The following is a 25,813-nucleotide window of genomic DNA, read 5'->3' as shown; positions in this document are numbered from 1 at the left end:
AAACAGGCTGATAGTGGATCAGCAGCTCGTTTTACACCACATCCAAATTTCTCCTCTATTGACTTCTCTGGAGTTGGTGAAACACCCTGATCATACCTGTACTGTACCCGGCAGGAAGATGTCTGATAGCCCAGCGTTACTCAGGGATACGATTGCCCAAGTACGGGACATGGGAGTGGACACCTACCTCATCAGCTTGGACCAGGAAAAGACCTTTGACAGGATATCAAACACCTACATGATGGATGTGCTCTCCAAAATGGGGTTTGGTGAGGGAATCCACAATTGGATCCAACCACTCTACACAAATATCAGTAGCACAGTCACAATCAATGGGTGGGAATCGGAAAGTTTTCTGATCAAATTTTGAGTTAGAGAGGGCTGTCCTCTCTCCCCTGGCTTGTTCGTTTGCTGTATCGAATGTTTTTCTGAGTCCATCAGGAAGGATGCAGGCATAAGGGGGGTAACAATCCCAGGCAGCGGAGGCACTCAGATCAAAGCCTCCCTGTGCATGGATGATATCGCAATCTCATGCTCACAGTTCGCAGACTGATAAGCATCTGTGACCTGTTCAAACTGGCCTCGGGAGCCAAAGTAAATTGCAGCAAGAGTGAGGCCATGTTCTTTGGGAACTGGGCTGACTAATCCTTTGTCCTCTTTACCGTCAGGTCAGACTACCCAAAGGTACTGGGGATATGGTTCATAGGGGTCGGGGTATGCGCCAAAAACTGGAAGGTGCGAGCAACCATGATGAAACAGAAACTGGTCATGTGGTTAAGAACCTGATCATCAGGTGTGAGGTGCTCTCAGTGTTACTGTACCTGGCACAGGTCTGGCCCATACCCCATTCCTGTGGCATGGCGTTCACCCGAGCCATCTTCTGTTTTATCTGGATACTGAAAACAGACTATGTCTGCAAGGACATGATGTTCAAACCTCTAAAGGGGAAAAAATGTATTCAACGTCACCCTCATCCAGATGGTCACTTTTGTCTGTGGCTGCATCAAGCTGTGCGTAGACCCGCGGTACACAAACACCGAGTGTCACAACGTGCTGTGGTTCTATCTATCCCCAGTGTTGCAAAGGATGGGTCTGGCAACATTGCCGCGAACGCTGCATACAGTTGGACTGTGCCATACCACTTGTGCCTCATGAAAAAGTTTGTACAGAAGAACACCTTTGACCACATCCATCATGGAACCTCCTCAAAACCCTGTGGGAAAACGAGATGGCAAAAATCATGGGGGATTTTAATCTACATATAGACTGGAAAAATCAGATGGGCAAAGGTAGCCGAGATGAGGAGTTCATAGAATGTTTTTGGGATAGTTTCTTAGAACAGCACATTCTGGAGCCAACCAGAGAGTAGGCTATACTAGACCTGGTATTGTGCAACAAGATAGGATTAATTGATGATCTCATAGTAAAGGTGCCCCTAGGTAGCAGTGATCATAATATGATTGAATTTTACATTCAGTTTGAGGAAGAGATGAATAGGTCCAAGACTAGTATTTTAAACTTAAATAGGGACAATTATGAGGGCACGAAAGCAGAGCTAGCTAATGTGAACTGGCAAATTAGGTTAAGCGATAGGTCAATAGGGATGCAGTGGCAGACATTTAAGGGAATATTTCAGAATACACAGAATAAATACATTCCAACGGGAAAGAAAAATTCCAAGGGGAGGACCCACTATCCCTGGTTAACTAAAAAAGTTAAAGACAATATCAAACTTAAAGAAAAAGCAGATAATTGCACAAAGATAGGTGGCAGGTCAGACAATTGGACAGAATATAAAGAACAGCAAAGTGTGATTAAAAGATTGATAAGGAGGGAAAAAAGAGAGTATAAGAGAAAGCTAGATGGAAATATAAAGACAGATAGTAAGAGTTTCTATAGATATTTTAAAAAGAAAAGTTAACAAAGTGAGCTTTGGTCCTGTAGAAAGGGAGTTAATAAGGAATTAATAAGGGAAAATAAGGAGATGGCAGATGAATAGAATAAGTATTTTGCATCAGTCTTCATTATAGAGGATACAAGTAATATTCCACAAATAGCTGTAAATCTGGAAATGGAAGGGAGGGAGGAACACAAAAAAATTACAATCACCAGGGAAGTGGTACTGAGCAAATGGTTGGAGTTGCAGGCTGACAAGTCCACGGGGCCTGATGGACTTCATCCTAGTGTCCAAAAGGAAGTGGCTAGTGAGATAGTTGATGCGTTGGTTTTAATTTTCCAAAATCCCCTTGATTTGTGGAAGGTTCCATTAGATTGGAAAATAGCAAAAAGGGAGGGAGACAGAATGCAGGAAACTACTGGCCAGTTAGCTTAACAGTTTTCTGAGGGAAAATGTTAGAAGCTATTATTAAAGACATTATAGCAGGGCACCTTAAAATTCAAGGTAATCAGGCAGAGACAACATAGTTTTGTGAAAGGGAAATCATTTAACCAATTTATTAGAGTTCTTTGAAGAAGTAACATGTGCTGTGGATAAAGGGGGATTGTACTTAGATTTCCAGAAGGCATTTGATAAGGTGCCACAACAAAGGTTATTGCAGAAAATAAAAGCTCATGGTGTAGGGGGTAACATATTGGCTTGGATAGAAGATTGGCTAGCTAACAGGAAACAGAGAGTAAGCATAAATGGGTCATTTTCTGGTTGGCAAGATGTAACGAGTCATGTGCCACAGGGATCAGTGATGGGGGGGCGGCTTCGACTTTTTACAATTTATATAAATGACTTGGATGAAGGGACCGAAGATATTGTTGCTAAATTTGCTGATGACACAAAGATAGGTAGGAAAGTAAGTTGTGAAGAGGACATAAGGAGGCTACAAATAGCTAAGTTAAGTGAGTGGGCAAAGATCAGGCAAAAGGAGTATAATGTGGGAAAATATGAAATTGTACATTTCGGCAGGAAGAATAAAAAAGAAGCATATTATCTAAATGGTGAGAGATTGCAGAGCTCTGAAATGTAGAGGGACCTGGGGGTCCTAGTGCATGAATCGCAAAAGGTTAGTATGCAGGTACAGCAAGTAATTAGGAAAGCTTAATAGAATGTTATCATTTATTGCAAGGGGAAAAGTAGGGAGGTTATGCTTCAGTTATACAGGGCATTGGTAAGACCACATCTGGCGTACTGTGTACAGTATTGGTCTCCTTATTTAAGGAAGGACATAAATGCTTCCCAGCTTGTACACACTACTGAGTCAGCGGCGCTTGAGATGGCTTGGCCATGTGAGCCGCATGGAAGATGGCAGGATCCCCAAAGACACATTGTACAGCGAGCTCGCCACTGGTATCAGACCCACCGGCCGTCCATGTCTCCACTTTAAAGACGTCTGCAAACGCGACATGAAATCCTGTGACATTGATCACAAGTCGTGGGAGTCAGTTGCCAGCGTTCGCCAGAGCTGGCGGGCAGCCATAAAGAAGGGGCTAAAATGTGGCGAGTCGAAGAGACTTAGTAGTTGGCAGGAAAAAAGACAGAGGCGCAAGGGGAGAGCCAACTGTGCAACAGCCCCGACAAACAAATTTCTCTGCAGCACCTGTGGAAAAGCCTGTCACTCTAGAATTGGCCTTTATAGCCACTCCAGGCGCTGCTTCACAAACCACTGACCACCTCCAGGCGCGTATCCATTGTCTCTCGAGATAAGGAGGCCCAAAAGAAAAAGAAATGCATTGGAAGCAGTTCAGAGAAGATTTACTAGACTAATACCTGGGATGGGCAGGTTGTCTTACGAGGAAAGGTTGGACAAGCTAGGCTTGTATATGCTGGAGATTAGGAGAGTAAGAGGTGACTTGATTAAAACGTATAAAATCCTGAAGGGTCTTGACAAGGTGGATGTGGAAAGGATGATTCCTCTTGTGGGAGAATCTAGAATTAGGGGTCACTTTTTAAAAATAAGGGGTCACTCATTTAAAACAGAGATGAGGAGAAATTTTTTCTTTCAGAGGGTCTCTTCCTCAAAAGGCTTTGGAAGCAGAATTTGGGGTGGAAGGTTCTCGGGGATATGTGGAGTAATCAGTTCAGCCATGAACTTATTGAATGGTGGAGCAGGCTCGAAGGGCCGAGTGGCCTACTCCTGCTCCTAATTCATATATTCGTATGTATGTTCGTATGTTCATTTGAATATTTTTAAGGCAGCGGTAGAAAGATTCTTTATAAGCAAGGGGGTGAAAGGTTATTGAGGGTAGGCGAGACAGTGGAGTTGAGGTTACAATCACATCAGCCATGATCTTATTGCATGACGGAGCATGCTCGAGTGGCCAAGTGGCCTACTCCTGCCCCTAATTTATATGCTCGTATGGTGGATCCTGTTAGATGATTCCGTGCAGACTGTCAAACACATTTGGCAGAATGCCATATCACCAGAACTTTCAAACAAGCACCAAATCTTGGCTTGGCTGGTGGTGAGAACGGCCCTCCCCGCCAGATCCTTTCTGCATGCCTGGAGTCTCACCGCTTCCACACACTGCCCTCGAGGTGGCTTTGGTGGGGAAAAGACTGTTGTCCAACTCCTTCTGGAATGTGCCTTTGTAAAGCAGGTCTGGAAAGAGATGCAGTGGTTTTTGTCAAGGTTCATCCGTACCACAGGACTTTGTGCTCTACGGGCTATTCCCAGGGCCGCACACCACCTGCTTTACAAACATCAACTGCTCCTGGTGGACCATCAACTCAGAGAAAGATGAACTGTGGTCTGCCAAAAACTTGCTGGTCTCCCAGTGCAAAGAGTTGTCCAAGAGCATTGCAGACTGGCACATTCCAAGGTGCAGGATTACTTGCTGAGGGACGCACAAAAGCTTGGGTCAGATGCCACAAAGGCTCAAAGGGGAAAGGCCACTGTGTAAGGTCCTCCCGCCATAGAATACCAAGGGGCTGGAACCCGTGCTGTATGCACCAGAGAATGTCTTTGGTATGTAATGCAAATGTCATTGTATATAAAATGGAATGGCAAAAGTTGTGAGGCACCTCATGTTCTGTATTGAAAGAAACTGATCTTTATTGCACTTTCTGAAATATCCAATTTGAATTGTTTTGTAATTTTTTAAACAAATTTTATGAATTAAGTATATTTTTGGGGAAAAAAAGACTTCAATGGAAAAGCAAATTCTGCATGTTATAAAATGAGCTGCTGATTCACGATCAGCTCATTTCCTGCTACTGGCAAAGACCCTTTGTGTTTCTCTTAAAATAAGGGGCAGCTTTCATGCATGGTGGTGGGGTAATTTTGCTTCCAAATACATGTGTTTTCCAATCCATATAACTAGAGGGAGTGTTACCACATTCACTGAAGCTCTCAGAGACTCTCTTCTCAACCAGCTGCCCAAATTGGATATTTGGTTTTGGTTTTGCAAATGCTTGAATTTAAGTCCTTCAAAGTTTCATTTACAAAGAAATCCATTTTTTTATTTGTTATCAGTTAAACAGGTGCAGCATGAGAAGTCAAGATCTGATACAGAAAAAGAAAGACTTGCATTTATAGAACGCCTTTCACAACCTTGAGATGTCCTCAGCACTTTGTTACCTATGAAATACTTTTTGAAGCATAGTCACTGTTGTAATGCAGAGCGGTTACAGTTAATATAAGGGTAAATTCTACAAATTCCTACTTCTGCCAGATGAAGTTCCATGCTAGAAGTGCAAATCTGTAAAAAACAATTCCCATACACTAAACTCATATTTAACAGTATCACATTTTTCATTCCTAAAATGTTGCCTCAGGACATTTAAATGTATTGTGAATCTCATCAATGTTTTCTCTTCAAGATCATAATTTATAAACAGTGGTGGAGTATGGGGACAATTCCTAAGCATGAAAGACAATCTTTTTTCATACCCTACTAGTAATGTAGTGCATTACTGAGGAAGCACTGCATTGGCAGAGATGCCATCAAGATCCCACCTCACAATTCAAAAAAGAGCAGGGAGTTGTCTTACTGCTCAGGCCAACATTCATTCCTCAATGAATACCATCAAAACAAATTAACTGGTAATTTATCTAATTGCTGTTTGTAGAATCTTGCTGTACACAAGTTGGATGTCATATTTGCCTGCAAAATAGGAATGACACTTCAAAAGTAACATTGATTGTGAATATACATTGGGATTCCATGGTTGTGAAAGGCATTATATAAACACAAGTTCCTCCTTTTCTTTCTGTTTTACACCCACTATTGTGGTGTTGTTCATAAGTATTACAAGACCTGGAGAGTGGTTTCTAATACTTACTGTAGTCATGTTTCTGTTTAAATGTGTTATTAATTTGTCCATTTCTTTAATACAGCAATATATTACATGTCTGACACAAGCTAAAATACTACACATCTGAATGATACTGAAAGATACCAGGCTTCACAGATATTCTATTTGTAATACTATTTAGAAAACTTTCTTAAGATGAAAGTATTTTGTTTTATACGTTCCTAATTATTTCTTGTCGGTTTCTTACATTACTTGGAGGAAATGGCCAGTCCTTTAGTTGTGTTTTTTTATGACAGGCTGAGAGAGGTAGTAGCACCACCTCTTGAACAAGCAAGGCTGTCAAGTCTCCTGGTTTTTAAAATTATGGCAGTATTTCCAGTTGGGCCCATAGAGATCAGCTGATTAGCTTGGATTTGAAAGGATTGGATTCTGAATAATAGATTTCTAGAATTTATAGCCTGACTATTATTTGGAAGTCAAGGACACAAAATGCATGAACACAAATTATTGTACACCAGCCATTCTCACTCAATATATCTAAATGTAGCTTCCATACTTACCAATACAAAAGAAAAAGCCCGAGTCCACAGGGGTGGCCTATAATGCGACATCTTTCTATTTGTTCACCTGTAACACATTCATCAAAATATATGAATAAAATGTATTTTCAATCCCTTTATACCTTAAAATGTAAGCACATTCTATTATTCCTTCCATTGTAATTGAGCAGGTTGGACTTGGTGATATTTGTACAGAAAGGGAATAAAAGTAAAATGTTTTGAAACATATAGGAATGTATTTTTCTACTTATAACTAGGCCATTTAAAAAAAAGTATTACTACTTTTTTCTATCTCGCAACTCCATTTCAACAAATGTGACAGGATAGGTGCACTAAATGTGATAAACTTGAGGGGAAGAAGTGTTATTGTGGCAGCTCACCACCACCTTCACAAGGGAAATTAGGGATGGACAACAAATGGTGGCCTTACCAGAAATGCTCAGATCCCATGAAAGAATAAAAAAGTACCAAGTCTAGTCGCACTGAAATATTCATTAAAATCAGCATTAGAATTGGAGAAAGTGCTCTTTTTTTCCATTTTTTTCTGTAGTCAGAGTAGATTGGTACTGTTGGGTAGACTGCATGTAAATATGGGAAACATGGAGGAGAATTTTATGCTCTCCCCCACATCAGGTTTGGAGGCAGGGAGAGCATATAATCAGGGGGTGGGGGGGGGAAGGGGGGTGCCAAGGTGGTGGTGGGGAATCCCCACTACCTTCCCGCCTCCACCCAAATTAAGTCCAGGGTGGGAAGGCCTGTGAACAGCCTTCTCCCTGCTGCCAATAGAGGCCCTTAAGTGGGCAATTAATGTGTGGGTTGCTTGCCAGCTCCGGGATGGGGGGGGTCCCTTGCTCAAAGGCACGGTGGGAGCTACCCACCCGCCCTTGCTGCTGACCCCACTACATCCTCCCCCCCCCCCAACGACCGCCACCCCACAAAGACCTTCCCATCCTGACTTACCTGTGGCCTGGGTACAGGGCCTCGGGTGAGTCCATTACTGGCAGCAGCCACCGCCTCCGCAGTGGTGCTCCTCAGTTAAACAGCTGCCGCCCTCTGATTGGCTGGCAGCTCTCTTTAGGCGGGACCTCTACTGACAGGGTCCTTGATTTGGCAGTATCTGAAGCAACCAGGTAATCAAAGAGAAGGGGCATATTTTCCTCTTGAGTATTAATTTTAACAAAAAATAGTACAAGTAACTGGACAACAAGAATCGCAGAAAGGAGTATCATGACTTTTTGTCCATTCCTGCATTGTTGAGCCTTGTTCCCTTCCTAAAATGTTCAAACAGAATTAATAAAAATATATTTTTGCTTGTTCATTGCTTTTAAGATCTTGTTAAAGGCCAATGAAGAAAAATGATGTACAAAAACACAGACTCAAAATTATAGTTAATAATGTCGACAAAGGACAAGATTTGAAAAAAAAAAATTGTTTGTGGGAGTCACTGACTAGGCCAGCATTTGTTGCCCATCCTTAATTGCCCTTGACATCTGAGTGGCTTACTAGGCCATTTCAGAGAGCATTTAAGAGTCAACCACATTGCTGTGGGTCTGGAGTCACATGCAGGCCACACCAGCTAAAAACAGCAGGTTTCCTTCCCTAAAGGACATTACAACAATTGACAATGGTTTCATGGTCACCATCAGACTAACTTTTTAATTCCAGATTTATTAATTGAATTCAATTTTCACCATCTGCTGTGGTGGGATTCGAATCCATGTCCCCCAGAGCATTAAACTGGACTCTAGATTACTAGTCCAGACTTTACCACTACACCCCCCAACCTCCCAGCTTTACATTCTGCTAATGTAGTTTAAGAATAAACTTAACCTTTGTTAGCAGCCTCCAGCAGTCCTTTTAAGGACCACTGGGTAGACAGTATGTAGACTCGGCTTTTCTGGAAGCAGCAGGCCTGATGGCAGCTGCATTCAGGGCTGTTCAATTTTGCATTACACAGGGAACCTCCAACAGGCGTAGGTCTCCTATTTGTACATTCAAATGGTCTAATTCCTGCTTCAGGTGCGGGACCCAGATACCTCTTTTTCTGCCTTTACCAGTATGCTGGGCGGTGCACTCCTACCTGCTACGTTGGATGCTTATGCATCCATTTTGCACATGAAAAACAGGTGCTCCACCACCAAATTTTGATGTCCTCAAATCTAGGAAAATAGTATTCTTATCATTAAATTATCTGCACCTCACCATATATCACTGTTCAAAAGCAATAATTTCTCATTACAAAGATTTGAACACAATTACTCTAATGTCACTGTACAGTAGAAGGTAATAACTGCCAACAAGTCATGACTGGTTCTAATGAACCAGTTCCTGTTGAGCAATGCCATTGCAACTCCCTAAGAACATAAGCAGACAGACAAACATATATTTAACATACCAATAGTAACTAACTTATTGACTGTGCCACATTTTTCTTGTACAATCATGATATCTAAATATCAAAAGTAAATTGGCAGCCTACAGAATAAGAGGCACCTCAACAGATAATTATTACTGGTTTTAGGGGTTTATTCAATATAATTAAGTGGATTAGGCATTTGTCATTGCCAGGTTCATTATCCTTGCAGGTGATACTGACAGCAGTGAACAAACATGTCAAACTATCACAAGCATTTCTCACTAGCCACTATATTCCCGGCATCCTGTGTACCTCAGGATGAAGAATGTCTGTGTTTGCAGTGAACAAAAGAAAACATAGTCACTGTGAAAATTAACATTAATGCTCTTCCATTAATACAGTATATAGTTAAATTAAAAAATCCCATCTTAAGATAATTTGATTTAGTATTTTTCTATACTTAAAAATTGTCATGTGAAACACTTCAGAATTCAGTTGATCTGATGTACTTTTGTGAAGGATAGGTGTTTCAAACTGGTGAGTGAAAAATCAACAGTAGACCACTATCACTGCCTTACCTCTTCTAGACATTTTCTAGAATGTCTGAAAGTCACTATTTTCTTGCAGCGTTGAACTTATGAAATACTACACAAAAATCAGTGCCAAGTGTTTCTGCGACAGCACCATAAAATTACAATCAAATTTCCAGATAATGTTTCCTGCACCTTTACTAACTTTCAAATACAATATTCTACAATTTCTATTTTATTGCACATACTGGAAAATCATTGTGATTAATATAAGGAAGAATTAGAAGAATATTCTGATTTTTATAACACATGTACTCTTCAAACTAAATGGGCTGGAAGTTATACTTCTGCCACCGTAATCGGCAGCGGACGAAAACAATGGCGGTCCACCTGCGTGGGCTGCACGTCGCGGAGCCGCAATATTAAGTGCTGTGGCTCATTTAAATAGCCGGGGCGGACCGCCACCCTGATGACATGGAGGGGGTGGGAGGTCCATCCCTGGCAATGGTGTCAGCTGCCTTTGCGCAGGCGCCGACGCCATTTTTAAAGGGCTTTGAGCCCTATTGTTACATTTAAATATTTATAGAAGTGATATTTAAAAATTAAATACATTTATCCTGCCCCTCTTCCATGCCCCCAATAATGATATAATTAATTACTTGCCCTCTCCCCCCCCCCAAAACACTTACCTTGTGCACCTGACCTTTCTCCCCCCAAAGTGCATCAACTTTACACTTTACCCCTTCCCACCATCCCCTACACCAATGAGATGACTGTGACCCTGCTTCCCCCTCCCATACTGAAAAACATACCAACTCCACCCTCCCCACCACTGTTCTGTCTCAGATCCCTGGACGGGGATCCCAAGGTGCAGCAGTGCCAACCACCGGCAGTAATATCGCACCGGGACAAACAGCAGGAACGAGAAGGTAACTTATTCCTTTATGTAAATTAATTTACATCTTTAAATTTGACTCCCCTCACCGAGCGGCAGGAGGATCGCCACGAGGCCTCGCCACCGGCAAAATCAGTCCAGGCCTTCCCGGCATCGAGGTATTTTCCAGCCCCCCTGCCCCGCCACCAATCCTGATGTCGGAGGATCTGTAAAATTTGCCCCAATATCTTGTCAATGCAAAATATTCCAAATGATTTCTGCCTGAGAATAGCTTCATTAAAGTTTAATTAAAGTTAATCGTGGGAATTCAATACTTCCCAGCCATTGCCTTGTGAGAGTGGGCTCTTTGCTGAAACTTGGCAACCAGTTATTCTTTGCAGCCAGTTAAATCAGTGAACTCAAACTTCCAGTGTGCCAGGTAACCACTCTATCTGTCACTGCAGCTTCCTGAAGTGTAGAAAATTTAAATTCTCTCATTTAACTAGCTGCAAAAGGCAAACAGAATGCCAGACAGCAAGTTCTGACAAGTAGCCCACCCTGGTTGAAACAAAAGCAATTAGGAACAGCTCATTGCCAAAACTGCAAAACAGGAAACTCTACATGGTGGATATGATGGGAAGAATTTTAAACCCCCAAAATGGGTGGGTTTGGGTCAGGTGGGATATTAAAATATTAAAAACTCAGGGTGGAATTTTATGTTACCTCCAAGGCAGGTTTGGAGGTGGGGACAGCATAAAATCAGGTGGGATGGTGCCGGGGGGACCCCACCACCATTCCGCCTCCGCCGAAATTTAGTCTGGGGTGGGAAGACCTGTGAACGGCCTTCTCGCCCCACCACCAATTGAGGCCCTTAACTGGGTAGCCAACCCGTTATTAAGGTCCTCTTGCCACGGCAGGCACAATTACCTGTGCAGTGAGCGGCCCTGTCGCTGCATGGAAGCACGGCACAACAGACTGTGTGGGCAGCTTCCCAGCTGTGGAGTGGGGTGGGAATGTGTCCTCTCATTCAAAGGCACTGACTGCCTGAACGCGGGACCCGGCATTTCTGCCTGAAATAATGCACATTATTAATTAAGCATACAAATAGTTTTAGGCCTTTTCAATAGCTCTGGTGACCTATTAAACAATTCTACATCAGTCACAGAAAACATGAGCAGGAACAGCCTGGAGCGCATAATTTATAGTAATATTTAAAAGGGATCATTAGCTGCTCTTAGGTAAGATACTGATAAGTTTATTTGGACAGCTAGACTGCTAGTACAGTTAGGGGGAATAGATACTGTTCTCTGCAGCTGAGAATATGAGTCCTGAAGGCTGTGTTGCCTGCCCAGTGCTAGGGTTAAGGACATCGCCTCAATGCTGGGGGAGTATGAGCAACTAGGGGCTTATTTAAAAAGCAGAACCACAAAGGCAATAATCTCTGGATTATTACCTGACCCAAGAGAAAGTTGGCATAGGGTAAATAAGATCAGAGAGTTGAATGTGTAGTTCAAAGATTGGTGTGGGATAAATGGGTTTCGATTCATGGGACATTGGCACCAGCACTGGGGAAAGAGGGAGCTGTACCGTTGGGATGGCCTTCACCTGAACTGCACTGGGACCAGTGTCCTGGTGAATCATATAACTAGGGCTGTAGAGAGGGTTTTAAACTAAATAGTGGAGGTGGGGGAGGACACAAGGACACAAGGACACAAGAAATAGGAGCAAGAGTAGACTATATGGCCCATCGAGCCTGCCCCTGCTCTGCCATTCAAAACAATCATGGTTGATTGTTCAGGGCTCAGATGAGGGGAAATTTAGAAAGTTTATGAGAAAGGACAAGGCAATCAATAGTGCAGGGTAGCGATATAGGTCATGATAACCAGAGTGTGACAGGAAGGGACAGAGCGTACAAACTTAAGTGTTCACCAGCAAATAGGGTCAGAATAGGGAAAACAGTAAAAAGACAGAATTAAAGGCTCTTTATCTGAATGCACACAGCATTTGTAACAAGACAGGTGAATTTATGGCACAAATAGAAATAAATGGGTATGATATAATAATCCTTACAGAAATGTGGTTGCAAGGTGACCAAGGCTGGCAACTAAATATTCAAAGGTATTTGACATTTCAGAAGGATATGGAGAAAGGACAAGGTGGTTGGGTAGCTCTGTTAATAAAGGATGTGAGAAATGATCGTGGCTCGGAAGATCAAGATGTAGAATCAGTTTGGGTGGAGATAAGAAATAGCAAAGGAAAGTCACTGGTGGGAGGAGTTTATAGGCCCTCCCAGCAGTTGCTAGACTGTAGGACAGAATATAAATCAAGAAAGAAATAATGGCTTGTAGGAAAGTTACTGCAATAATTGTGGGTGATGCTTATCTTCTTATAGATTGGACAAATTGAATTGTCAAAGGTAGCCTAGAGGATAAGTTCATAGAGTGTATTAGGGACAGTTTCTTGGAACACTATGTTCTGGAACCAACCTGGGAGCAGGCTATTTTAGACCTAGTGATGTGTAATGAGACAGGATTGATAAATGACCTCATAGTAAAGGATCCTCTCGGCAAGAGTGATCATAATATGATAAAATTTCACTTTCAGTTTGAGCGTAAGAAATTTGGGTTTGAAACTAGTGTCTTAAACTTAAATAAAGGTAATCTCAAGGATATGAAGACAAAGTGACTAAAGTGGACTGGCAAAATAAGTTCAAAGGTAAAGATAGTCGAGAAACAGACATTTAAGGAGTTATTTCATAACTCTCAACAAATATATATTCCATTGAGAAAGAAAGACTGTATGAGAAGGATGCACCATCTGTGGCTAACTTAGGAAGTTAAGGAGGTTATCAAATTGAAAGAAAATGCGTATAACAGAGCAAAGATTAGCGGTAGGCCAAAAATCGGGACAATTTTAGAAACCAGTTGAGGATATCTAAAAAAGAAGAGGGAGAAATTAGAGTATGAGAGTAAACTGGCAATAAATATAAAAACAAACAGTAAAAGCTTCTACAAATATATAAAAGGGAAGAGACTAGCTAAAGAAAGTGTTGGTCTCTTAGAGGATGAGACTGGAGAGTTAATAATGGAAAAGAAGGAAATGACAGAGACTTTGAACAAACATTTTGTACCTGTCTTCACAGTAGAAGTCACAAAAAGCATCCCAAGAATAGCAGAACATCAAGAGGCAAAAGGAAGGGAGGAGCTTAAAAACAATCATTATCACTAGAGAAAAAAATGATGAAAACCAATGGGACTAAAAGTTGACAAGTCCCCTGGACCTGATGGCCTACATCCGAGGATCTTAAAAGAAGTGGCTGCAGAGATAGTGGATACATTGGTTGTAATCTTCCAAAATTTCCTAGGTTCTGGAAAGGTCCCAGCGGAATGGAAAACTGCAAATGTAACATCTCTATTCAAGAAAGTTGGGGTGGTGGGCGACAGAAAGCAGCAAACTGTAGGCTAGTTAGCCTAATATCTGTCATTTGAAAAATACTAGAATCCATTATTAAGGAAGTAATAGCAGGACATTTAGAAAAGCAAAATACAGTCAGGCACAGTCAACATGGTTTTATGAAAGGGAAATAGTGTTTGACCAATTTATTAGAGTTCTTTAAGGATGTAACTAGCAGAGTTGTTAAAGGAGATGTAGTGTATTTGGATTTCCAAAAGGCATTTGATAAGGTGCCACATAAAAGGTTACTACACAAGATAAGAGCTCATTGTGTTGGGGGTAATACATTCGCATGGATAGAGGATTGGCTAACTAACAGGAAACAGAGAGTTGGGATAAATGGGGTATTTTCAGGTTGGCAAACTGTAACTAGTGGACTGCCACAGGGATCAGTGTTGGGGCCTTGCATATTTACAATCTATATTAATGACTTGTGTAGGCGACCACCATCCAACCCATGAACTGTATGTGACCTGTTACGTGGGGAAATAATGTGTGCAGCTAAAAGTATAAACAAGTCCACGGCAGGGAAGTAGGAATGTGCTGAGACAGCAATGTGGTGTAACAGAACTGTAAAGGGGAAGTGTTTTGAAAACATGTCTAAACTCACTGCTAAATTTGTAACAGTCGTGCCATATGGGCTGGTTGCTTGGAGACCAGGGGTCGACAGAGTGAAGTAATGCCTTGTTATCAGACAAGGGCAAGAGAACAGAGAACTAGCTATGCAATGTGGTCGAAGTTTGAGGGATGAGGCTATCAAAAATAAGTAGATGTCAAAACCAGTGAAAGGTTGACCGACTGTGGCTGACTTGGCGCACCCGCGGCGTTAGCAACAGCTGACCAACCAATCACTGTACATCAGGTAGTCAGGTCCGGCCCATCCCGAGCTGTTCACGCAGGTAGCATGCACGAAACAGGGTATAAGACAGTGTGCTCCAAAGTGCTAGCCAGCTAGCTCAGGCCTAAGTAGTCTGATCAACTACTTGGAAAATCGGAAGGGGAAGACTGATCACCTGCTCCGTTCTGACTCTCAGATGAACCTAAGTAACCTAGCTTATGTAGACGCATGAGTATAATCTCTGTTGAAGATAAGATTTTAAAACACTGAATAAACGTGCTATGTGAGAGCATTAATTTGGTAGTCTTGAGTCGTTGATACCCAGAGTAAACCTCCGGACCAGTAGTAGGGATAGGCTACAGATTATTTGGCGAGCCAGTCAGGAGGTTGAAGGTAAAGAAATGACTAGACTAACCATGGACGCGTTAGTACAAGGTTACATAGGGAAAAACGTGGTCCTCAAGGAGCAATGGGTGAAGACCATCCTCCAAAGTGAGGACCCGGTACCGGAGGCGGCCGAGTGGACAGAAGGGTTCACTCGGAAGTCAGTCATAGAAAGGGCCATCTGACTGATGGTTTATCAGCAAAAGGAACAAAATGACCAGGAAGAGATGCAGAAGTTAAGATAGAAGTTAGAGGAGAGAGAGCGATAGTGAATAGATTACTAAAAGAATTGGAAGAGGAGCGACAAGGGATTTAGAAAAGCATGAGGTTGAAAATGAAAAGTGGTGTAACCGACTACAGTTTGTGCCAGAGTGACTCCTGGGCTGAGGAAGCACACACTCAATGCTGCAGGAAGGAAGAGGCTGAGGGACAGTGCGCTGACCTAAAGGTTGCATACCAGTGCCTGGTTAAGGAGAAACAGCAAAGTCAGTATTGAGAGGGAAATCATGGTTCTTGCCAGGAAAAGGTGTGCAGATTGAGGGAAGCGCTGAAACGGACTAAGGGATGTGCAATGGGAGAAGTGGTGGACACAAGTGATAGTGAATCTGATGATGGGGAAGGAAACAGGAGGGCTGATGAACTGGCAAAAGAGGGAGCCGAAAAGGGTAGTCCTTGGGACCCCTTTGAATCTGGAATGGTGGTGGCCATAACAGGCAAGCAAGAGGTCACATAAGTGCCTTTACCCCCTGATCTTAAGGAGGTTCAACATAAGGATTCAGTTTTGAAGGCTATCATCAGGGCAAAAGAAGAAGGGAAGGAACTGGAAGGACCATGGCAGGCTAGTGATATAATGGTGACGAAAGACATGCTATTCAAGGGAGACAAGTGGGTGGTGCCCGAAGGGTACTGACAGGAACTGATGCAGTTAACCCACGGAGGCCCTGGCACGGGACATCCCGGAAGTGAGGGAACTTGGGAACGTATTAAACAAGTAGGATGATGGCCAGAGATGAGATCAGACGTAGAGGATTATGTGAAGGGATGTTTGATATGCCTGGTGAATAACCCAGATCCCCAGAAAAGGAAGGCAGAATTGGGAGTGACCCGAAGGGTGGAGGGTACCTGGCGGTCAATCCAGATTGATTTTATAGGACCCTTACCCACCACCAAAAAGGGGAATAATCACTGCCTGGTATTAGTGGACAATTTCACCAAATGGGTGGAGGCTTTCCCCTGTAAGTTAGCCACAGCTTTGTGGACTGCTAGGACTCTGGTCAAGGAGATGTTCTCGAGATGGGAATTGCCTGATACAGTGGAATCGGATCAGGGAAGTCATTTCACTGGACAGGTGTTACAGGCAACTCTAAAATTGCTGGGGATAGAAGGCAAATGGCATGTGTCACAACTCCCACTCATCGGGGATAGTGGAACGGATGAACCATTAAAACAGCTCTGCGGAAAGAGTTGGAGGGACGGTCCCAGCGATGGGATGAAGTATTGCCCCTGGTCCTCATGTATATCAGAGGACAGAAGTCCAACAGACAGGGTATTCCCCCCCATGAATTGGTGATGGGGAGGCCCGTGCATACCCCACCACCTGTTGATACCCACACTGAGGGAACAGCAGGTCCAGGTGGTAACTAAACATAAATTCACCCGAGATCTGTGGAACCAATTGCAATTGTTGCATGAAAGTGCGGCTAGTAATATTGGGATGAAGCATTGGCAGAACAAGTTACTGCTGATGCCAGGAAAGTCCCAAGAATGGGACATTGAGGACCAGGTCGTGTAAGAAACTATGCAAGGGTGAGAGTATTGGAACCCTTGTCCAAAGGCACATACCACATTGTGGACAAGGTCAGTCCTATGGTTTATACCATCCAATTGCCCAAATGTGTTAAATGGTTCCACATTAACCAAATGAAGAAAGTGCATCTGCCAACCCATGAGACGGGAAAGGTGGCTAGTAGCACACCCCGAAAGGAACCTGACTCCTCAATAAGTCCATTAGTTTGGGACGAGGATGACAATGATAACGGCTCAGAAGGGTCAGAAGAGGACGTCCCTCCAATACCCCATTGGGACCGACAAGAGGTCGGTGGCCAACCGATTGTGGGCAGGATATCCCTTCGACCTTTAAGGTCCTGTCGAAGTAACCGAACATGGCGAGAGCTGCAGCACTGGGCTGAATTCTTTATGGATTTCTAACCCCTCTGGCAAGGCCTTTGAGTAAAAGAGCAATGTGTAAATATTTTGTCTTGCAGAATTAATCACAGCTGATCAGTGACAACTGGAGAGGGCCATTATATCTTGCAGAATGCTACTCATCATACTGATAACACTGGGATTGGGGCTAGGCGGATGTTCAGGACATATGAAGCGCAAAGAAAATTGCTGTAGTAACCAAGGCTCAGATGGCATATAGATAGCAACTACCAGAGCAATATGGACACAACCAGTACGACTGTGGTAAACGTCACCATCGGGCAATGGGTATGTGTCGAGTGTCCAGAGGGAAACAAGATCGAGGTTCCCCTCTTAGGATGAATACCCCCTCCTGCTCTCCGTGAGACAGCACTGCAGTGAGAGTGACTGTAAAGTCCTAGTTAAGTGCGTAAGACCAGAGTGTGGGTTGATCCTCCCCAGAACGGGAGGGGTAACACCGATAATAGTGTTGTGTATCGGCAGGAACGAGTAAAGGCAAAACACTGCGGACGCAATTAACTGATTCCCCTTGCCCAGCATTAAGCCCTGGACCAGAGAATGGACTAGTGTTTTCAAAAACGAATAAAGTTTTGTATGATAATGTACACCATGAGTTGGTACCCGCAGTCCTAAACATCTCAGATTTGGGATTACCCCTGTGATGCTCAAATCTGACTAGAATATATGAAAGATTGGTGAAGCAAGTGATCAAACAGGAAACCCAGGTACAGGGATCCCAGGCCAGAGCTCCGGAGAGAGACTGGGCTTGGAGACATGTGGCCGAGACGAGGGTCTTGAGGAAATTTGAGAAGGAGTAAAAGAGGATTGGTGAATGATGTAATAACAGGTTTTAATACTGGGACAGGAGTAGTAAACACCCTAGACATAGCCAATTTGGACCAAAAGGTTAGCACCCTCAGCACTCAGCGTTAAGAAATTCTAAAGGACAGACAAAAGATCTGAACAGATGAGTTCCAGAATGCCCAAAGACTGACCAAATGGGTTAAATTGTTGGTGCCCACCGTGGAGGATCATACGAAAACAATCAATAAATTGTCTAGGGAAGTGGAGGAGTCAGGAAAGAGAGCAGCTAAGAACAACAGCTGTTCTACCTATGGTAGTTGGGTTGTCGAACAGACCTAGGAAAACCTGAGGCAAATTCACCAAGGAGAGGTACCCCTCAGGATCAGTAATGATCAGGTTAAGAATTTGGTTTCCAAACCCACCAATCTGACCGGTTGCCAACTCAGGGGATTGACATGTATGTATGCTACTAATAATAACTGCATTGAAAAGGGGGGAATGTTGTTGGGAATGGTACTGGCAATACCTATTATTACTGTGAATCATGCATCGAAGGATGTATACTGGGTAGAGAACATTGGAGTAATGAGGGAAGGACACCATGTTGTGTATCATCACATTCACCCCTATGCGGTCCGCTCTAGGAAAGTAATGTTGGGAATGTCATAGAGAGAATATTGTATGGGATAATTGACCATAGTGTGTTCACATCCTGTCTATGCCACTGAGGAAGCATTCTGTGGTTTTAATGCTACAATTAACTGCACTACGGAGGCAGTATCAGCGGTTGAGTCCAACTTGGTTGGCTTACATGAGTAAGGGGAAATATTGTGTGCCGACCTCCCAGACATCATTCTGGCATGGTAGGATACAGTGCCTCCTAGAGAATAGTACAGTATGTTTTACCCCAACGCTACCCTCAAGGATAGGCCCGTGGAACTGGTGGACATACACAGGCGAGAGGTAGTGGTCCTCAATGCCACTGAAAGTTTGAGGGACGATCTGGAACTGTCTGTTAGCCAATTCTCATACCCCATAACCCCATTGCCCAAGCATATGACAGGGATTAGAAAAGGACTGGACCGAGTGCATGAGATTTATTACACCCTCCAGCAAAGGAGTGGGCAAGTGCAACGGGACATTGAGGTAATACAGGTGACCACCTGGTGGGAGGACATGTGGGACTGGGGAATGAATGTGCAAGTTCACCCCTGGATCAGAATATTCCCACATGTTCTGATTATGGCTCAGCTTGTGGTGTTGCTCTGCCTCCTCATCATCCTCTGTCACTAGGGCGACAAACTAAGAAACAGGAAAAGCAAGCACTTATACATGAGGTTTTCCAAGAAGGGACTCCTCGGGGAAGGTTGGAGGATCACGAGTTGGAAGGTGTTATCTAAACCTAACTGGACCCTGAAGGGGACAGGTAAGGTTTAAAGGGTGGAGCTCTGTAGGCGATCACCATCTAACCCGTGAACTGTATGTGACCTGTTACTTGGGGAAATAATGTGAGCGGCTAAAAGTTTAAACAAGTCCACAGCAAGGAAGTAGGAATGTGCTGAGACAGCAATGTGGTGTAACTGAATTGTAAAGGGGAAGTGGATGTACTAACACCTGCGAGGTTTGATGAAATCACATCGAAACTCACTGCTAAATTTGTAACAGACACACCGTGTGGGCTGGTTGCTTGGTGACCGGAGGTCGACAGAGTGAAGTTACTGTCTTGTTATAGAGTCATACAGCACTGAAACAGGCCCTTCGGCCCATCGCGTCTGTGCTGACCATCAACCACCCATTTATACTAATCCTACATTAATCCCATATTCCCTACCATTCTCCTACCTACACTATGGGCAATTTACAATGGCCAATTTATCTATCAACCTGCAAGTCTTTGTTATCAGACAAGGGCTGGAAAATGGAGAACTAGCTATGCAATGTGGTTGAAATTTGAGGGATGAGGCTATCAAAAATAAGTAGATGTCAAAACTGGTGAAAGGTTGACTGACTGTGGCTGACGTAGCGCACCCACAGTGTTAGCAACAGCTGACCAACCAATCACTGTACATCGGGTAGTCAGGTCCAGCCCATCCCAAGCTGATCACGCAGGCAGCATGCACAAAACATGATATAAGAAAGCAGGCTCCAAAGTGCTGGCTAGCTAGCTCAGGACTAAGTAGTCTGATCAACTACTTGGAGAAGCGAAGGTGAGGACTGATCACCTGCTCCGTTCTGACCCTCGGATGATCCTAAGTAACCTAGCTTACATGGACGTGAGTATAATCTCTGTTGAAGATAAGATTTTGAAACGCTGAATAAACTATGTGTGCTATGTGTGAGCATTAATTTGGTAATCTTGAGTTGTTGATATCCGGAGTAAACCTCCGGACCAGGACCAGTAGTAGGGATAGGCTACACTTGCATGAAGGGACTGAGTGTATTGTAGCCAAATTTTCAGACGATACAAAGGTAGGTAAGAAAGCAAGCTGTGAAGAGGACACCAAGTATCTGCAAAGCGATATAGATAGGTTAACTGAGTGGGCAAAACTTTGCAGATGATGTATAACATGGAAAAATATGAAGTTGTCCACTTTGGCAGGAAGACTAGAGAAGCAGAATATTATTTACATGAAAAGAGACTGCAGAATGCTGTGGTACAGAGGGATCTGGGTGTCCTTGTATATGAATCACAAAATGTTAGCATGCAGGTACAGCAGGTGATTAGGAAGGCAAATAGAATGTGGGCATTTATTGTAATGGGGATGGAGTATAAAAATAGGGAAGCCTTACTACAACTGTACAGTCTGTTGCTGAGACTACACCTTGGGTACTGCGTACAGTTTTGGTCTCTTTACTTGAGGAGAGATATACTTGCATTGGAAGCAGTTCAGAAATGGGTCACTAGACTGATTCCTGGGATAAAGAGGTTGTCTTATGAGGAAAGGTTGAGCAGATTGGGCCTATACTCATTGGAGTTTAGAAGAATGAGAGGTGATCTTATTGAAACATATAAGATTCTGAGGGGGCTTGACAGGGTAGATGCTGAGAGGATGTTTCCTCTCATGGGGGAATCTAGAACTGGTGGCATAGTTTCAAAATAAAGGGTCTCCTTTTCAAGGTGGAGATGAGGAGAAATTTCTTCTCTCAGAGGGTTGTTAATCTTTGGCATTCTCTTCCCGAGAGAGCAATGGAGGCTGGATCATTGAATATATTCAAGGCTGAGTATGACAGATTTTTGATCAACAAGGGAGTCAAGGGTTAGGGGGGAACAGGCAGGACAGTGGAGTTAAGGCCACAATCAGATCTGCCATGATCTTATTGAATGGTGGAGCAGGTAAGAGGGGCTGAATGGCCTACTCCTGCTCCTGTTTCTTATGTTCTAATGTAATGCTGCTTTTGGTTCCTGGTATGACATGATGACATGTCTGATGACTCTCGTGCACAACCCACGCATGCATGCGCAGCATGCATAAAATGAAAGCCTTCAGCTCCTTTGTAATCAGTTCCAGCCCTGACTGGAGCCAGAATGCACCTCGCCTTTAAGAGTTGTAGTTTGGCTTTAAGCTGTACAGGGTAGCTTTAAGTGGTACTAGCCTCGCTCACATGTGGACCTGCTGCTGAGGTGTGCAGTCAGCACTGGGCTGCATGCCATAATCATTGTAATTAGCAGGCAGCACAAAATTTGCATTCTGCCTGCATCACTTTGAACAAGTGCAGGCCAATCACACATTGTGATCTCACGCTTGATTTTGGGGGCTATTGAGGTTAGCCCCCTTGATGTTCCAGCAAAGATTGATGCAGAAGCTGAGTTTCATGTCAGGGAACACTTGTGATATTAGCAATCATTTAAACCACACTTCTTTTATTACTTTAGATGACTGATTCCCAGTTTATGTTCAATCAAATGTGGTTTACATTGTAAACAATGAGTAGATTCAGCAGAAAGGATCAATTTAAAAATTTGACCATTGTGGCAAACATTAAGTATATTGAATGCAGTACATCATTTTGCAGTGCAAAACATATGCTTTCAAGCTGTTTAGCAAGGCAACCATTTTGAATAACAGAGCTGCGAAACTTCCTTTTTAGCACGGTGATGAATTCAGTGCAATGAACATGTGTTGATGGAGTTTAATACCTCAGTTGTTGTGGCAAATCAGAAATAAAAGCACAATTTGTTTTCGTCTACCACAATAAAAAATAGAACTGCACAAAACCAGACTCAAATTAATCCTAATATTTTCTGGCATGGACTCGATGGGCCTAATGGCTTCCTTCTCTGCCATTAATGACTCCATGAGCTGAATTTTACAGACCCTCTCCCCCGACATCGGAGGTCGTAGTGGAAGGGGGAACCAGAAAAGGCCTCTTGGAAAGGGCCACCATGCACCCCATGCCTGGAGGGCCCAGTCCAATATTGCCAGTGGCGGCGAGGCCTCATGGTGGCCCCACCCCCAACCCGCCGCTCGGCAATGGGATCGTCATTTATATATGCAAAGAGGTACGTACCATGCTGAATTCTGCATCCCGCTGCGAGTTCTCAATCACTTTCGAATATTCAGCTGAACAGGCATCTCTCATGTGCCTTTCCATTCCCAACTGATAACAGCTGGCGGAATAGAGGTTGCTCAGAGCCTGTGAAGGTGAGTGTTGCAAGATGGTTCTCAATTTTGCATTCATGTAGAGGTGGGTGGGGGATGGTATTACTGGGGGCACAACTCTGCATTTGTGTACGGAGGCACCGTATACCCTCCCTCCTTTAAGGGGGCCACTTTGTGCCCTTGAATGTTTGGGGGAGTGAAGGAACATTGGCACTCCAGGAACCCTTTGTGTGAGGTGGGGCCCACAAATGGTAGGCAGTTAAAGGTAATGTCACTGGTGGGACAATCCAGGCAACTGCAGCAATCTGAATGTGGTCATGCTTAGTGGAAGCTAAGACAGCCAATGCACACCATATAGTTGATGCATGAATGCACCTGAATTACCAATCAACATCATTCTTTGCCCTGTTAGGTGCCTTTGATGTACTGAAGGAACCGAGTTTAACTGCAACTTGGAGATGGGGATGGTACAGCCTGTATTCACTGACCCCCTTGCCGTGGGAAGCCATATTCACCGGAAGCAGAACCACGAGGCAGGTGCAGTCCACATGGAAGCCCCCAGTCGTGAGCAGCAGGAGCCCCTAAGGCAAACGCACCACTACAGATTGCCGCGCATCTACAGGTCTCGCATGACATACCTGCAGATGTCTGAGCGCCAGTGTCAGGGGTGATTGCAGATGTCGAGATGGGAGGTGACACATCTCTGTGAAATACTGAATGATGACCTGCAGCTGATGGGCTTTGGTTGACATCCTATGCCGGTGGCCATCAAAGTGACAGCAGCTCTTAACCTCTACGCCTCTGCATCATTTCTGGACCCACCAGCGACGTATGTGGATTGACACAGTCAGCAGTGCACTGTTGCATCAGGGAGGTCACCGATGTCCTGCACCAGAGGACCAGTGATTATGTTCGCTTCACGATGGACCCTGGGAGCCAGGCCCAGCGGGCCATTGGTTTCGGCTCCATCGCAGGATTCCCACAGATGCAAGAGGTCATAGACTGCACCCATGTGGCCATCAAGGCTCCCGCCGGGCGACCAGCTGCATACCTCACTGAAAAGGCTTCCACTCCCTCAATGTGCAGCTAGTATGTGATCACCGTAAGTGCTTTATACAAGTCTGTTCTCAGTTTCCAGGCAGCTGCCATGACGCCTTCATCCTGCACCAGTCCTAGGTGCCGTTGCTGTTCAACGAACTGGCTCAGTTCGAGAATGGATTCTTGGAGACGAAGACTACCCCTTGCAGACATGTCTCCTGACGCTGGTGAGCAACCCTACCAGTGATGCAGAGAAGAGATACAATGCCTGTCACAGTGCGTCAAGAGCCACCATTGAGCAGGTGATCAGCATGCTGAAAATGCGCTTCCGCTGCCTGGAAAGATCGGGTGGGGCCCTGCAGTATGAACCAGAAAGAGTAGCTCGTATAGTTGCTGTGTGCTATGCTCTGCGCAACTTTGCACTAAATATGGGAGAGGCCTTGCAGGATGAGGAGAGATGTGAGCAGGACTCCTTCTTGGATGATGAGGACACAAAGGACTTGCAGCACAAAATGCGCATAGGAGGACGGTCAGCATCCAGGCAGCACATGCAGGACGAGCAGCGAGCAAGGGATGCATGACAACGCCTTATTGATCAACAGTTCTCCAGACCCTGAAGTGCACCATGTGCTCCACACACCACACACCACCCTCATTCACCTGTTGTGCAGCAGTCTGCACCTGCAACATCTTTGTCTCCACCATTACTGGCAGCAGCAAACTGAGCCATTGTCCATGTTACTGCATCCGTAGAGATGCGCATGAGTAACACTGACATGGCAATGATGTTATTCCATACATTGGCAGTTCTGTCAGGCCAATGATGTAATGGAAGGAGACACGATCGGCAAACACTGGCATACGTCATTCACAGTAAACATGACACACATGTTATTGAAGCACATTTAGTGAGTTTGCATTATACATTGCAGTGTCACCCATGCAGAACCATTTGTGTCACAATGTCTTTGAAATGTTTGCAGGTGCTCCTTTGCTGTGCCACTTCTGTGCTAGCAGCCTGAGTGGAGGAAGGCTACTGATGAGGTTGCCCTTTGGTTGTGGATGACGTTCGCGGTTGTCTTCTGTGCACACAAGGCCTGGAGGGCCTCAGCTGGCTGGGGGAATCCTGCGTCACTGCACAAGTCTGCTCAGACGTTGTGCCTGCTGGAGCTTGACTCACCGGCGGAGGGGCAGAGGGGCCAGTGTCCACATTGGAATCATCTTGAGGGAGGACCCCAGATAAGGCACACATGCTCACCTCCTCCCTTTCAAGGCTCGTATAAACCTCGCTGATCTCCCAGGAAGGACCAGGGGCAGGAACAGTCTCCATGCCCTTGGTCCCTCTCTCGCCTTGCCACTGCTGCGTCCAGCTCATGGCTGCAGCAGGGTTTTCAGGTCAACGCGGAGCATTAGAATCTGGCTCTCCAATAGTGCTGCTGTCCTCTCCATAGATGAAGCCATGCGCTCAAATGCCTGGGCCATGGCAGCTGTCCTGGCCGGGATGGATTCCCCCATCTTCTGCTCCAGGCTGCGCTTGGCCTGTGGCATCTCCACCAGATATTGCCATGATTGCGGCTGCAGCTCCAGCATACCATGTGCTGTCAACAACAGAGAGTCATCAGTAGCTTGTGGCTCAGCATGGGCCTGGACACCCACAGCCCTCTGACTGTCAGGGACCTCGGCTGTCTCAGCCTCAGTCAGCTGCTTGGGCATGTGTGCAGTGCTCTCACCAGCTTGTGACCCAGACTCTAAGGCCAATTGCATTCGCACCGAGGTGACTGTATCTGCACTGGTGGAAGGTACGGGAGTGTCATGGGACACTGCTTCCTCTGAGGTTGTCTCTTCCTCAGAGGTGTGGGAGGAGTCCAGGGCCTGTAGGTCAGATCCGGAGCATTGACTTGCAAGATACAATGTGAAGAGCACACTGTCAGTCTTTATGGTGCGCATGTAACGATTATGACAGCA

General features: G+C 44.5%; 1 protein-coding gene across 2 annotated transcripts in view; it reads right to left on the bottom strand.

The window, feature by feature from the left end:
• edar (ectodysplasin A receptor) overlaps positions 1 to 25,813 on the bottom strand; it is a 135,199-nt gene that overhangs the window by 85,621 nt on the left and 23,765 nt on the right. For both annotated transcript variants that reach the window (XM_068032866.1, XM_068032868.1), the window contains exon 2: positions 6,766 to 6,832. In XM_068032866.1, the coding sequence (XP_067888967.1) occupies positions 6,766 to 6,816 (51 nt within the window). In that variant the 5' untranslated portion in view covers positions 6,817 to 6,832. The remainder of the gene's footprint in view (positions 1 to 6,765; positions 6,833 to 25,813) is intronic.

Source organism: Heterodontus francisci, chromosome 6, assembly GCF_036365525.1.
Source record: "Heterodontus francisci isolate sHetFra1 chromosome 6, sHetFra1.hap1, whole genome shotgun sequence".
Taxonomy (NCBI): domain Eukaryota; kingdom Metazoa; phylum Chordata; class Chondrichthyes; order Heterodontiformes; family Heterodontidae; genus Heterodontus; species Heterodontus francisci.
Note: the sequence above shows the minus strand (reverse complement) of the source record. Positions and strands in the feature narration are given on the sequence as shown.